At 33.3% G+C, this 17,047-nt stretch overlaps 1 protein-coding gene across 3 annotated transcripts; it reads left to right on the plus strand.

Annotated features, from left to right (window-relative positions):
* The first annotated feature begins 507 nt into the window (after positions 1 to 507).
* Positions 508 to 14,181, plus strand: LOC144974701 (uncharacterized). 3 transcript variants are annotated; one of them, XM_078917848.1, is made up of 7 exons: positions 508 to 1,089; positions 1,606 to 1,739; positions 2,598 to 2,702; positions 3,266 to 3,407; positions 4,077 to 4,274; positions 6,095 to 6,253; positions 10,267 to 14,181. In XM_078917848.1, the coding sequence occupies exons 1-7, from the start codon at positions 972 to 974 to the stop codon at positions 11,196 to 11,198; spliced, it is 1,788 nt and encodes a 595-aa protein (XP_078773974.1). In that variant the 5' UTR covers positions 508 to 971; the 3' UTR covers positions 11,199 to 14,181. The 3 variants fall into 3 exon arrangements, with proteins under 3 accessions (XP_078773974.1, XP_078773975.1, XP_078773976.1); XM_078917849.1 differs by having other exon boundaries at positions 521 to 1,089; positions 6,095 to 6,220; XM_078917850.1 differs by lacking the exon at positions 6,095 to 6,253 and having other exon boundaries at positions 836 to 1,089.
* The last annotated feature ends 2,866 nt before the right edge of the window (positions 14,182 to 17,047 follow it).

Genomic DNA, 17,047 nt, shown 5'->3' on the forward strand with positions numbered 1-17,047 from the left:
TATTATTATTATCATCATCATCATCATCATTATTATTATTATTATTATTATTATCATCATCATCATCATCATCATTATTATTATTATTATTATTATTATTATTATTATTATTATTATTATTATTATTATTGTTATTATTATATTATTATCATCATCATTATTATCATTAAACAGAAGTCAGCCCTGCATATATGTATACGTCAGCCGTACCTCTAGTCAATACCAAAAATTTCCAAAATCAAGAGTCCCTAAGTGTTTACCAGATTAGTTTGTTCATTTTAAAATAAAGCCAAAAAAAAAATTGATCTAGCTATAATTATTTTCTTGCTATAGTTATTTTATTCTTTTTAATGAAGTCAGTAATTCAAAATAACATTTCAAAATGGTATTAACGATAGGTTTTAAATGTTTGTGTAGTGTAAAAAGAGTTTATCAAGATAAATAAGAAAAATCCTAATTTACCTAAAATTGATTGAATGAAAATTTGGTTAAAGAGTAAATTCTGGCATCTCGCAACAGAGAACAAACGAAAATGGAAGTTTTCGTTTTGTTTACTTCCGAAGAAATAAAGATGTGAACTTGCGAATTTTCTCTCTCAACTTGGGATATAGATATATGGATTGAACACAGAAATCAGAAAGCACGTTTCAAGGCTGGGATTTCAGGAGACGGCGAAATTTGTGTCAGGGGTTTGTCGATCGCGTTCACCCAGAGTCAGTCTTGACTTCCTTGTTATGTTGAAAGTGGAAAGTTGTCTGAAGTTGATATCCTAATAACTAATATCTTCTTTGAATTTAAAATACAGCTCCCGACAGGAGTCAAGAATCCGACCAACTCTTCTTAGTTTTATTTGTGCTCCCTACATATTCCTTCTCAAGATTTATTTATTCTGTAACATTGTTGAATTTGCTCAGAATCTGATTCAGATTTCAAAGCAAAAAAAACAAACTGTTACAAACAAACAAACAAATATGGCCATGGGTTCATCAAGAAGATTGGTAAACACCCTGATGATAACAGTTTGTTTCCTGATTCCTGTATTATGCCAGCTCAATGATCCAAGGGACCAGACTGCTGTCGTGAATAAATGTGAGTAGTAAATGAAGCGAGCACACAATTTTTTTTTCTTTCTTCTAATTTAATAATTAATTTCAACATTCAACGTCTGTCACTTTAGTCCCACTTATTATTATTATTATTATCATTATTATTATTATTATTATTATTATTATTATTATTATTATTATTATTATTGCCGATTTATGAATATTAATAACCAAGTTGGTAGATAATAAATTATGAACTTAGTTATTTGTCTGTCAAATCTTGCTTTTAGCATTTTACAAACAGATTCGTGAAAAAAAAAATTGATGAGTCCTGTTGTAATTTCATTCACAGCGTGTATGCATTTGAACCGACGTGTGTACTTATTTCCAGATCTGATAACCCAAAATGTTACGGGCTCATTTGTAATGGAAATACTTTCAAACCAACGCAAAATATTGTCTATTACAACAAAGACATGCTAATATGTGCACTTAGATTTGAAAAAAAAAACCCCCAAAAAACGTTTACTAAGTGTTTCTTATTTCCCTGCTTTCTTAGTTTATCTGACGAGCAAAAGTGACTGCAGCAATGATTTGAAAAATATCTTCAACTATGAGGCTGTTGTACGAGGATATGATATTGATAACACCGGCACTGGGCCAACTTCATGCACTATAAGGATCACTTCTCAGGTTTGTAAAAAAACAATAACAAAACTAAACAAAACACAGAAACAGTAAAAAAAAAAAATTTCAACAAAACAAGTAAACTGTATATTAATAAAACCAGGAGGATGAGACACTTTAGCTATTATTATTATTATTATTATTATTATTATTATTATTATTATTATTATTATTATTATTATTATTATTATTATTTAGTACCTATATATTTTGACAAATCCCATCTTAGGGTTCAAAGTGTAATGTATTGATTAATAAGTTAGGTGTATTTATTTAATGTTTAGTTGCAAACTGCCAAGTTGCAAGCTGGCCACCCTCCCCCCACATTGTTTTTAGTTGAGCTGAATAGAAACCAATCATCATTTTAAAATCTTGTTGTGTCGTTCTTTGAATTTTGACTAACTTACTATTATTATAATTATAATTCGATATAACACATTTTATAATACACAAAGGATGCGCTTTCAACAGTTCTGTTGTTTTTGTATTTTGATTTTTCTTTTATAATTTCTTTGTTTTTTTTCTCCCCCTTCCCCCTATTTTGTTTAATTAATTACAAGAATGAATGAATATAAGCATTATAATTATAAAATATTTTAAACATTTCATATAGCAAATGAAATAGAATAAAGATAAACTTTAAAATAAAAGTGCATCTACAGTGATAATATTAATACATACAAGTCACGAATGTAGATTTACACATATTATTCATGAGAAGCCAGATCAGATCAAACTCCGCTACAAGAGACAGGAGCAACTCTGGGCCAATAACAAGACAAGATTTATGTACATTTTGTATAATGGATATTTATTGTATAATATTTAGATACAACAAGAAAATTTTGTTGTTTTTTTCTGCAGTCGGTCTATCCAGGTGTCCAGCTCCAGATCTTGATTATTTCCATGAATATTCTGGACTGTCGCACCCAGCTGGCCATCTACGATGGACAAGGCACACAGAAACTTGTAAGTACTAGTTACCTGCCCTTTTATCTTGTCATGCAATTTCTCAAATACAATTGGGTCAGGGACACATTTAGTTAATCATGTCTTTAAATTTGAAAGAAAACATTCATTTTAGATAGGAAAAATTGAATAAAAGTTCAAGGTAAAATCAGCAGGACTATGCTTGCACTGACATTGAATGTTGCAAAAGTCAAATCTTTAGACCTTTTATCATTTTATACAGTTTCGGTTTCAATAATAGAATATCAGTGGGGTTTTTTTTTTGGGGGGGGGGGGATTTTTTTTTTTTTCCCCAGAAAATTTAGATTATTATGCTAGTATGTCTTGATAAAATACCTTTAATTATTCAGTTGGTTGAAATAAATTATCTAAGGTGGGACTAGACTTTTTAAAGTCATTTATTGTCATGTCTTGTTCCAACTATAGAAAACTGAAAAATACTTTCTTAAAATATGATGACTAGTATCAGCTGAGAATACACTGCTAGTGATGCTCATTTTAAAATCAGAACCTCTAATCAATTTAATATGTTTCATTTTTATTAAAATTTTTGTGTCACTTAGAGCTCTTTTGACTGCCACAGTAATCAAAACCTGAACCGATTACGCCTTGTGACCAGTGGGGATACAGTCACGTTTATCATGTCTCGGGACAATCCAAATAATCACGATTTTGACATTGAAATCAGAGTCAAGCCAATTCGAGGTAATAAGATAATTTTGTTATGATGTTGTAAAGGAGCTTATATTTTTACTATTCTCAAATTAGGTTTGGTTTGTAGTACTCTCCATACAATCCACTGTTAGCAAAATGATATTAAGACTTGCAACTAATTTGAGTCATGAAATTTTTATGATTCAAAGTTGCCTGCAAGCTGCGATATGTAATATGTTGTTTTCTTTTTAAATTTCTTATTATTTCTATAAATGAAAAGTCTGAAACATTCATTTAGAAGTATTGTTTTGTTTTGAAGCTTTTCCATATTTAATCATTTTGCTCGTATTATTTTAGTATTCCAATGTTCTTAAATGCGGCTATGTGTCTAGTGGTATGACACTCGCTTTTGGATCGGAAGGTCCTGGGTTCGAGCCTTGCACTCGATGCATAGTTGAGTCCTTGGAAAAGGCTCTTTACTCACATTCTCTCACTGTACTCAGGTGTAAAATGAGTACCTGGCCGTAAACAGCGTTGTCTTTGTCAGAAAAATTGTAATATCGCCTAACAGGCATCGTGTCCCGTCCTACATGTTAAATGTTGCTGTTGACCAGGGACCCCTTGTAAAGCGCTTTGAGCACATTTAGTGGATATTGCGCTATATAAAGCTCAATTTAATTTTTAATTTTTATTAAATCTTAAACTTTTTGTTTGTATCAGGTGGCGTCGATCCAGACTTTGACAAACACGACTACTTTAGCTTCCAGAAATTTGAACAAGAGGCCATTGTTGGAATGATTGGTGGTTTCTATGGTTTGGTCCTCATCATTTGTATTGGTGTTGTCTGCTACTGCAACATTCGATATCGGGGACTGAATAAGAAATGGGAGACACATCAACTTGCTACAATGAAAACTGGTATGTCATGAATTCAACATTATGGTGATAATTAATAACTGAATCTAGTTGTTCGGTAGGAGAGCAAATATAATCTTGATGTTCAAACAATGCCCCATTGCTTTCAGTATGCAATAAAACTTGATACAATATATTTACACAAAACCCCAAATTATTTGCCTTTAATAAAGAAGTATGTATTGCCATCTCTATGCAATTCTCATTTGCATGTCAATTTCATAGCTTTGAATTCAGTTTTTACCATTTAATTAAGTGATTAAGTGCTTGTATTTGGTGTGTCAAATGAAATTCGAGAGGGCTACAAACTTTTCTTTCTTTCCCAAGTATATGGGATTCATTTAATTACACCTACATATTATCTGGGTACTGCATATTATGCATGTTTTTCATTATAAATCACTGAAAATTGTACTCAAACAGCATGATGCATAGTTATTAATTGATAGACTTTTTTATAAACTCTTTTTTATACGTAGATCACATACCTAAAAAGAAATAAATAGACTCGATATTTTCATTTGAAATAATAATAAGGCATGAAATCTTGAAGAAATTAACAAAGAACTTGGATGAGTTATGATTGTAAAAAATAGATTGAGCCTTTTGTCTATAATGAACTTCAAATTTTCATTGTTCATATTAATGAAAATATGAACAACTTAGGAATACCATGTTTTTATGTTATTCAAACCTTTGTTTTGCTCTTCTTATTTAAAGAACATTTCCTGATAAACCTGAAATCAGCATATTCCAGATTTTACTGTGAATTTCTTTCATTTTCCTTTCATTTACCTTCTTATTCTTAATAGCTACGATTTCCTTCAAACTGTTTATTTTTTAGCCTTTAGCAAACATTTTCAAATCAAATTGTCAATGATTATTACTTAAGATTTGACAGTTCAGTCAGATGTTTCAGTTTCTTGTTTTACAAATAAACTGTTATTATCATCACTTTAGTAAAAAATGCTAGCTATATTTATTATATTTGTTATTTTATTTAATCTCAGATTTAATTTCCAATGATAAACTTGACATATTTCATGTAGTAATAGTAAGGGTTCCCATGGGTCCAGTCCGTATCAATGGAATTGGAGAATAATAATAGAACAGCTGGAAAGTAGTTTTGCACTGTATAGCACAAATACACACATGCACATACACATAAACACACACTCAATCGCACTTACACACACACACAAGGACATATTAACTTTCTTTTTTTATATTTGACACCGAACAAAAGAGAGTAATACGTAATCCTTTTAAGTTATTATTTATGTATGAGACATAATATACTTTTAATTAATTACTTTTCCAACTTCATCATAAAAATTTGACAACTCAAGCCAGGATTCCAATCCATTTAGTGAGAAAAGTCGTCGTGTGATGCTATGGAAATCAAAGCAGACAGGAAAATACAAGGAGAAATTTTTATAAATAACAAAAAACCAGCCCGTCACAACCAAGGAGAAATGATCGGCCTGGTACCGAATTTTATACTTATTAACTCACTCAACCCTAACACCGACTATATCCGTAGTCTACCCGGATTACTTTTACCCCATGCCTATTTATTACATTTTTTCTGAGACAAATTATAGGCGTAGTATCAAAGCTAATGTTTTTAGTTTTTACATGTTAATGAATGTTGAATAAAACTATTTATGTATATGCCCATTTTTAATAAATGTTTTCCAATTTTGAAAAGTAGCAAAAATCTCTAGGATTGAGTGAGTTAATAATCTGAAGATGTCCTCAGGTTCATTACCTTAAAATAATATTTGTGAAACAGAAAAATGACATTTAGGGCGGTATTTCAGATACGACTTTTGATGGAAGGACCCAAGTATCACAAGCCCCTTGGTCAGTAGCCAGTCAGAGCAGGGGACCGCTCAGTACCTATGCAACTACAGAACCGTATTCAAGGAAAGGAGCAGTTGCTAAGAGTGAGGATGGGTCCAGTGTTGTCTATGATCATGGCGAGTCGTGTTTTCCTTTGCTTTTCTTGTGCATCTTATTTTGTGTTCCATTTCTTCATTATTGTTTACTTTATCATGTTATATTCTTTTTGTTTTATTTTATTTTATTTTATTTAGTAATAAAATCATCTTATAAATAAAGACAAATATTAACAAATTAACTCTGCTTAACATCACATATTGATAACTATAATTGATAAATAAGCAAATGAATAAGTAGTGGTAAATGATAAATTAATAGATATGATCATAGATATATTTGAGTTCCAATAAAATAAATACATTCTGGATTCATAATAAGATATATTTACAGTTCTGTAACATTTCTCTATGTGAATTTTTCCTGGTACACCTGTAATGTGTAGAATTATGCATGCAGTCTTTTTAGATGCTTGTTTCATATTTTTTTTGTCAAAGACATCATTTAACTCCAGGAAGAGTTTCAAATTTTATGTTCATAAAATTCTCATTAGTGAACTTTCTCAAGAGCTTACCACCACTGTCATTTTGACAATCTAATATATGTATATATATATGATATAATATATATAATATATATTTCGTGTTTACTTGAAAAAGGCCAAAGGCCGAAACGTCCTTTGTTTTGTGTTGTTCCCTTATATGTGAGTCACATTTACTCCCTTTATCTTTCTCTCCGTTTTATTGGTTCATTTAGGCACCTCTAGTTTTTGGTGGCTCATATCCTCATTGTCTTTTTACTGTCACGTAGAGAGGCACAAAGTGCCAAACCACCGAGACCCGTGGTTTGAGTTTCACTCACTGCAGTTATTTATTTATTTCCAAACCCTTTTCTTATCATCATCATCGACACACTGGTCTGCTTCTTGAGTATTCTGAATTTATATTTGACCTAGATGATATTGTTTAATATGCGTATTTATTGAACAGTCTGTGTTTGTTTTAGAACACACAAATTGACCCATTTAGCTATAGACAGCATTTTCATCATAATTTAAATGATTGAAGAGTGGGAAGGAATGTGGTATCTTACTAATATTATTCATGAGACAGAACTGTAACTTCCATTCCTCATTGTGCGTTACTGCACTGTGGTTGATGTCTGGATTATTTCAGTCTTTTCACAAAATAGACCCCAAGCTCTAATAAAACTTTTAGGATGAGAATGAATCCATGGAATTATTTTTAATGTTTATTTCAAAGAGGGTGCTTGATATGACATCAACTAGGAGTACGATGAGATGGATGCTCTGAGAAGAAAAAAATACATTTATAGTGTGCTTGCTCTATTCCAACTAGTATATAAATAAGCATTCTTTGCAACATAGAAATATTTATTGTTACCTAAGATAAAGTTTTTGTGTCCCATGGGTCATTTATTTAATTCAGGTTATAGTCTTGATAGGCCAAGATTATTTTTATGAATTAATCAGATTAAATTTTAATTGTCACTGGCAATTTTCATAAAGATGTAGTCTTTCTTATTTTGATAAGGCAATATTTGTATTCGTTTCAGTATATGAAGTGTGTGTTGTATATTTTGCTGAATAGAAGTTTATAATTTAATGCGATCATACTTATTTGATTAGCCTCCTGTTTTAAACAAATTCCATTTTCTTTTTTTTTATTATTACTGGGTTTTTTTTCTTTGCATTTGTTATTTTAATTTATTTTATCACTTTCCTTGTTTTAGTTTTTTCTTTAAATTCCTATGTTTTTATACCTGTTCACAAATATACTTGCATGCCATTGCATTATTTTGGACTGACACAAAGTGTCATTTTTAATTTGTAGAGATTCAAGGAGTGGGGTCCTCTGACCTCCCAGGGTGGGTGGGGGAAGGTCACTCGTGCTGTCTGTTTTAGCTCACTATATCTGATTTCCATTCCTGTCACTCTTTGTTTTTGTTCTGAATTGAGATTGCTTTTTTTTTTTTTTACTGTTCCTGGCAGGAATCCTTAGCTGAGATGGAAGCAGTCAAATGTTTTTTTTTTTTTTTTTTGGAGAAATATTTTTCCTTGTTAATCATCTCTCTATGTACTATTGTAGTTTTTAGTTTTGAATTTATTGTACTTTTAATTTTAACGCATTTGAGTGTATCCTTCATAGTGGGAGTGTATCCTTCATAGTGGAATTCGTTGCTTGATCATGGATGGAACTCTTAGATAACGTCAAAATGGGCTAATTGATGGATTGCTTCTGTTTTCTACTTAACCCTCTCGTGTTCAGATTCTTTTTGGGGGAGTAGATAATGAGTTCCCTATATGGCCATGTCAATCATGTAGACATCCTTTGATGATATAAGCCTACTCTTTGATATCTGGAGTCGCCTTTTCGTTTTCTACGGTCACTCATGGCTAAACTCCGCCCAGAAACGATTTCATAGGTCCGTCCATCACCAAATTTCAAACTTTTGTTCTCGTGAGTTCTTAAGTTTTTTGACCGAAGAACGATTGGCTACTGAGCATCTTGACCCTTCAACGATTGGTCGTTCTGGCAGCTCACGTGTCAACAGCCGTCAACAATGAATTGAATCATTGTGGATGCAGTGGAAGACGGCCATGGAATAGTTGCGTCACATCGCCACGTTGTTGAATAAATTATCCAGGCATGGTCGATAGGTAAAAAAGCCAAATTATGTTCTAGTTACATTTGAAACAAACAAAGTATATCACTGATCTCGTCTCTTTGAGATATAAAGAATGATATAAAAATCAAGAAAATCGGCCGATAAATAAAAAAGTTGCTAAAAAAAGCTAAAATAAACAAAAGCAATTTTTAAAATCAAATTTATTCGTAAAACAGTTGGTTTTCAACCGATTTTTATGAAACAAAGACCAATGTACTTCTTTTTTCAAGCTGATTTCAGCAATGTGACTTTCAAATTCCTCAGAATTATATTTTTTACTTTTAGATTTTAGCCTTTAGGCCTACTCCATAAGGTGTTATATTCCTTGCATAACAATAGCGTAATACATCGACGGGGAGAAGCGTCTTTGTTTCGGCCAGCTGGATAGATAGCCTGTGATTGGTTGAAGACTTTGAGATGCTTGATTCACAATTCTACACGAACGGACCCCGGCGGTCTATCAAAGAGGTGTAACAAATTTATTTACCGACTATTTTTCTTGGTGCTAAAATTACAAAGTAATAATTTCGCATCAGAAAAAATAACTCTGAAGTTCCTATCTCTTTATTACAATAAAATTGATACCTCGAATGACAAAATCGACCCACAAATAAGGGAGTTATAAATTATTCATAATATTTTTAAAAGTTTACAATAATTGTCTTCAAAGTCATTTTTCATCACCAAAGTCGTAATTTTTTACCGATTTTTACCAAACAAAGTGCAATGTCAATTATTTTTACCCGCAAATAAAATAGGATTTAAATCGCAATTTCTGAAACATATTTTCTTTTCTGTCGGCAAATTTATAAAAATCAAAGCTGAAAACACCCTGCGGCAGTGACAGGGCCTGTCATTTCCTTCACAACGATTGGATTTTACTTACTGAGGCCAGTCTTGGCTACCCCGCCCATGAATATTATGTCGTTGTCGGTTTTTGTCGGGTTGAATCTTAAAGAGTTAAACCATTTTCCTTCGTTTTACTTTTCTATGGTGCTTTTGACTTCAGATATACTATACAGCTTTTACCCGATCATTTTCCTTTTTGCTGATGCTGCAGACATCTAAAAGTATCACAAGCGCCATAAAACCACTAAAATTAAACCAAATGAAGTAAGAGATTTCAACAATTATTTTTGAGACAGTTTTCTTATTTTTAAATTTGTTTTTATAGCTCAAAAATATTTTCTTTTAAATCGCTTTGGCAGCAAAGTTACAATTTTGTTATCAAATCTACTGTTTCCATCTGTCTATCTTATATTCTTTTAGTTACTCACAAAACAAAGAAGTATTTTTATTTATTATACACCATATAAGTCAAACTGGTACATATCAGTAAGACAATCTAGTCCATGAATGAATTCCATATCATTACAATAATTCATTGCTTATTTCTTTCCAACAGATGAAAAGTTTCAGCAAAGAAATCTGATGAATGATGAAAGGGATCGACGCCGTGACCGTGACAGAATGGCATCCCAGAATAACACGTACTCAGATGATGACGAGGACCCAGATAATTTCAAAGAAAAGATCATCACTCCAAGAGTTAAACCCTCTGGAGCCAGATGGAAACCACAACCACGCAATCGAGACAGAAGGCCTCCGTCATTTGAGGAAGCTACTCGGGCCAGCTCAACTGAAAGATCATCATCAGAGGAGGAAGAGACTGAGGAGGAAACGGAATCAAGCGACAACGACTCCACTAGAAAGAGATTAACAACTTCCTCTGAAGGGGATGACGACAGTGATGACTACACTGAAACAGAATCAGAATCAGAAAATAGCTATGCCAGTAGCTCTAGAAGGGGAGGAGCCCGTGCAAAGAGACGGCCAAAGAAGGATGATAAAAAATCAAAATCGAAATCAAGAGCCAGAAGGCGGCGCCAATCATCAACAGATGACGCATCATCACAACGCACTTCCGAGCCACGCAAAAATGGAAGGCCATCTCATCAACCCCAGCAGCAACAACATCCCATGCCAGGTGCCATGCCGTATGGTGCTTATCCACCACCACCAGGGGGTCAGTTTGTGCCCGTCATGGCAGGACATCCACCTCAGTTCCAACCAGTTCCCATGATGCCACCTAACTACCCACCACCGCAGTATGCCACAGATCCGTCTCACCTACCACCTACCTCACAAGGAACTGTCAAACCAACAGAACCCCCTGTTTACTCATATTTAGTTCGTCGTGGCTACACCCCTCTTGATCCCAACGCCAGACAGAATTCTCCCTCAGGAAGTGTTGCTTCCAGCCAGAGAGCTCCACCAGTCTTGAGGGATGAGCCTGATACTCCATTGCAAAGTGGAGTTGAGTATATGAGGAGATGAGGACAGATAATACTATGTACTGTAGGCTAAAGGGAAGAGGGTATCTGTAATCGTTTAAGATGGTAAAAAAACGGAAGACGATATTTAATACTTTTTTAAAAATCACATAACATACATAAATGAATACATATTTTTATTCAATAATTGTTAATTCAAATGCATATGAAGTGATGTATAGGAGAACCCATATAATAATAATGATAATGATGATAATAATAGGGATTTCATATCGGCCACTTTGTATTATACTTTTTAAATCAACAGATATATTATATAAATATATTTATTTATTTTTAAATGTTCTAATTTCTCACAACTGGAACCCTGAGATTTTTATATTTAGACATGTATAATGGAAGAAAGCTGGTCAACATTATTCTGTCTTACTCATCTGTGAATCTGTTTATAAGTTATAAACCCTGCATATTGATTGGGTTGAATTTTTGGAAATTACAATTTAGAGATTTGGAAGGATTACATAGATCAGTGCTGATTCTTTACCTTGGTTCCGCAATGTATTTTCTTCCAGACAATATAATAACAGTGAGAGACTTGATATGTCATGGAACAAACAGGTGCAGTTTCCCACTCTCCACAAATTAGCTGGAGTATCAATGATAGTTAATCATCTCAATTGCTCTAAAAGTTGAGTTAATGCAGTAAACATGGGGCTTAAAGGCAATTGGTCAATATTTTCTTCCTTTTTCACTTTTTGTCACCATCAGCTCTGATAGACTTTATGATTGGTATTCGTGACAGATCTGTAATTCACGATTCAAAGATTCATCAATATAGTTTAGGCATTTCATATACGGTAGCCAATTTTTACTTGATTAGATTAATTGTATGTTGGTAAGTGATTATCTTTATAAGCTGTGAAATGAAATATGAAATTGTTTTCTTTCCGAATGATCCTTTTCTTTAAATGTATATATTTCTTTTCAAAGTTTGACAACTATTTGTACAGTTGACTCTGCTTAATCGCACACCGTCGAGAGTTCGGGGTTAGTGTGGCAATTAAGTGGAGAGGGTAATAATACCATCTAAGCACCAGATTTCATGTGCTATTCATGTAGGCCTTCCTTTCCGAGTTTTCTACGGTCTTGGGTCCTCATTAGAAGGTGTTTTTTTTTGGGGGGGGGGGGGACTTTTCTTTTTTGCTTTGGTTGTTTTTTAAGGGTGTTTTTTTTTTTTCGACAACCAAATATGGCATTGTTTGTAAGAATAGTAATCATGAAGCGTTGATTGCTTTCTATTCTGTGCAATCTGTTTATAAACCCTTGTCTCCCATCTCGCCAATATTGGTAGATCATCTGTCAAGTGTTCTTCTTGAATGAAGCGGCGTAGTTTATCCACCATGTCAAGTTTTCAGCGTTTGCCAGGGTCGTGTGTCACATTCAGATAACTCATCTTCATCTTCATTACCTAGGCATTATCTGTTGTGTGGCTGAACAGAGTCCAGTAGCTCCTGAGATGTCAGTTCACCGCTGGTGGGTATAAGTATATTGTTGTCCATTGTAACGAATCGGATTGAATGCTTCAGCCGAAAAGTTGTGTGGAACGTAAACAGCATTGTTGATTTCATATGGCTGTTGTCACTCCGATCAAGGCGGAATCAATGTGTAGCGATTAAGCGGAGATGGTGTGCCGTTAAATGGAGTGATTATATAGAAAAAATTGTTTTTCTGGAATGTGTAGCATATAAGCGGAGTGTGGAGTGTGCGATGATCCAATGTGTGATTAAGTGGAGTGAACTGTATCTTGTGGCTAGGTCTCGGTTTACCTCCAGAGAAAATTGACATTGGGGTACGAAACATTTTGAGAAATTTTTATGAAACCTAAAAAATAACATAGTTGATTGAAAAAACGTATGTAGGAATGGGGTTATCTCATTTTTTATCTAAATTATTTCAGCCTAAAGTCTTCACATGAATATTTAGGATGCCTATTTGATCTTAGTCTTACCAAAGTCAATGCCTTGGATTATGAGATTTATGCGGGCACATTGAAAAACACCACGAATAACCAATCAAAATTGGGAATTTGCATTTATTATAAATTTTCCAGTTTTGTAATGAACTGGACTAACTTTTTTTTTAAAATCGTTTTGACAATGTTTAGGGTTATAACATAATGTCCATGCTAGATCTTAATTTTCCTGAAACCATGTCATTTTACTTTTGATACAGCTGTCTCAAAACCTAGCCCTGTAATATATGTTATGTGAATGTTTCGCTTATGTCTTCTTAAACTCCCTTGTTTTTGAATGATTTCCTGTGCTAGAGATATCGCAGAAATGCTGTTGAAGACAGACTCTATGATTATCCCTGTCCAACGTGTTGTTAAATACTTGGGGAATGAATATGAAAATGAATATTAACACGAGTTATTCAACCCTTCTCTTTATACTGAATAATAAAGAATACATTTATGCTAAATGAAAGAACATGTCAGCATTTATGGGTCATGTGATGTGATCAGGATTTACACTATTCCTTTAGGTCACTTCATAATACCGTACATTAAAGTAATAAACAACAATAAATATAACAGTTTCAACAAAATCAAAATACCAAACACGGAATGTTTGGGCTCAAAACTCTTCTTCAGCCAACAACAAAAAACAAAGAAAACAAATACATGACTGAAAAAACAAATCGATGGCACAGAAATATTTGACACGTCCTTTCTGCAATAAAAATTGTTTTTTAAGCAATGTACATATTTATATTTTCATAGTTTTTTGTTGTTGGCTGAAGAAGGGTTTTGAGCCTGAAATGTTCTTTGTTTGGTATTTTGTTCGTTTTTGAAACTGTTATATTAATTTTTATTTATTATTTTTTACAGTCCAAAGCCGCTTTGTATCACTTACTCTTGGAGTTGAATGGTTCAAAACCAAATCCATAAATATCTTATGTCATTATCATTCAATCATTACAGTTTTTGTAAAGACGGGATCATGCACATGGAAAAAAAAAAGAAATAAGAATTTCTGGGCAGCATTTCTTTGAATTTTTATACTAATATTTTTATCATTAAAAAAAATAGAAATGAGTTGTTCATGAATTTCAATTCCAAATTCGACAAGGATGCCTTATGTATTAGTAGAATGCAATATGGTATGTATAATAATAATATAATCACTTTTTCTTTTCCAGAAAAATTTTACACTTTATGCTCGTCAACTTTATACACCTGGACCTTCTTCATGTTGTTGTCGAAATTCTTGAAGTTGTTGCTTTAAAATTATGTTGTTTTTTACAATGTTTTTAAATTTGATTCATCAAATATCTACTACAAGATATTTTAATTTTTAATAAGTCAAAAGGCTAACTAAGCAATTTGCTAAGAGCATTTTTCTCTTTACAATGTATATAATGTATTGCTCAAGATTGATTATTTTGTATTTCGGTAACATTTTCTATTTTACATATCAAGTGTAAATGGTTGTGCTTTTACTTTTACATTCCATTGTTATTCTTATACAATGTTATACGTTTGATTAGTTAACATTCCAATGATGAGGTTGGATGGGAGCATCACCCTTGAATCATATACCTATGATGTTCGCATGGGTGTACGATCCGATAGTGATGTCGTTTCTTCTTCTCTTTACTAGCCTATCCTGCTTCTTTGGTTTGTGATTGTATTTTTGACAGGGGATATTTTTTTTTTCTGTAAATCTTCTGCCTGTTTGTTCTTGGTTATTTATAATTTAGCTTATGATATCTTTAGGTTATGATTTTGATTTACATTTGTACTATTTTTGTTAGGTTGCTTGTTTTTTTTGTTTCAGCGGTCTCTCATATAACCTCAATTGTGTTGGAAGAGACCTAAAGCAACAAACAAACATTCCAATGATCTTTGCTTGTATATAGTACAAATAATAATAATCATAGTCCTACCATTCCAATTGTTTGTCTATGTCCTTTTGGGCTGTATCTATGTATTCCTGTACAGTGACATGAAGATGATCAGAGAGATGATAGGTGTGGCTATGTGGTCGTGTGGTATATATGACACTTGCCTTTAAACAAGAAGTTTCAGGTTCGAGTCCTGATCTGAGTGGCCCATAGTTGAGTCATTGGAAAAGGCTCTTTACTGGCATTCTCTCACCATATTCAGGTGTAACATGTTACATAATAGTGTCAGTCAGAAAAAAAACAGGCGTCAGGTCTCTTGCCCTACGTGGTAAAAGCTGCATTTGGCTAGGGCCCTCATATAAAATGCTATGAGCATGTTTTGTGGATATTGCTCTATATAAATTCTCATGTTTTTTTAGTCTGCAATTATAAGCACACATGGGGCCTTTAACTTCCCACATGGGTCGGGGAGATTACTCCGTTTTGTTTTCTCTCCAAGTCATTATTTGAGCTCGTTTTATAATGAGACCATTTGGTGTCATTGTGGCTTGTCTAGTATTCTTTGCTGAGAGAGAGAGAGAGAGACAATGTTTCTTTTTGAAGGGAATACAGCCGAAGGTGGATATATTGACATCATTGGGACAGTGAAGGTACACATCAATATAAGCATGATGTCGATATATCAGTCATTCCCAAAATTGAAAGAAAACAAATAAGAAAATGCGATATAGATAGAATGAAGTGGACGTCACTCAGGTCTTTGTTATTGTTTTTTGCCATCCATGTTTATGAGTAATTCTCACTAAACTGTATTAACCAGACTATAAACATTTAAGGTTACACATAGTTTTGTGTGCTGGTTCGTTATATTTCTGGATGTGAACTTTTGAGCCAAGTGCATACCATCTATAAGGGAAGTCAACCTTGATGATTTGGTGGCCTTTAAAAGGACCGAGAAGCTGAGTATCGGCACTGCATATGAGAGAAATGGAGAAATTTTTTTCTGTGTGTGTTTGGGGGGAGGGGGGGGGGGGGGGGAGAGGTCCTGTCTCATTTACCAAGTCTGGGGATTGACTTGGTAGCTTGAGAAGACAGATAGCCTTACACGTAGTGGGTGATGTGGGGAGTGTTTCTCGTTAGCCCTTTTTTTTGAAAGCTAAGTTATTGATATCAGGAATTCCCATTATCTGTATCAGTACCAAGAAATGCTGGCACAGCCTGGGACTAGACTTGACCTCTGACATCATGGTTCTGACCAGTGACAATTCACAGGATGTCATTGGATGATAATCTCGCATTTTCTTCGATTTTTATTTTACATCACAGCTGGATATCCCTGCATTTTCATTGGCTGTTGCGTTTTACTTTACTACTGCAGGATATCTTGATATATAAATTGTATTCTTTCTTTTTCTAGACAAATTATTGTCAGTATCAATGGTTTGCAATGTGGATATAATCATCTTGTAAAATTTATGTCGATCTTTATTTACTGTCATAAAGCGAGAATAAAAAACAGGACTTTGATGTCATGACGATATAAGCACTATGTCGATATAACCCTTGTCGATATATCTGCTCTGCATTGTAATTCTTTTCCTTGAAAATTGCCAATCCATTATGTAATTATAATGATATACTTTTAGAATTTTAATATATCCAATGCATTTTGTAAACATTGGACTGTATCCCTGTCGGTTAGGGGACTGTGGTTAGAGTTTTGGGGGATGATATTTTTTGTCTTGTAAATCATCTCTCTGATAAGCACTGTTGTTTACATATTATATATGATTTGTAAACATTTGAGTGTATTCCTCTTAGTTGGGACCTGAGCTTGTGTCTGTATGAGACTTTTAGGTGATCTCAAACTAAGTAATTTGATAGTGTGATCTTGGAATCTACATCTCTTTGTTTCCTGTTTGAACAAATTCCCCTTTGTCTTACATTTTCTTTGGTGCTTTAATTGTAAATCTAGAACTTTTTACT

This window comes from Berghia stephanieae, chromosome 6 (genome assembly GCF_034508935.2).
Source record: "Berghia stephanieae isolate SIO BIC M18660-M18661 chromosome 6, UCSD_Bste_1.3, whole genome shotgun sequence".
Taxonomy (NCBI): Eukaryota; Metazoa; Mollusca; class Gastropoda; order Nudibranchia; family Aeolidiidae; genus Berghia; species Berghia stephanieae.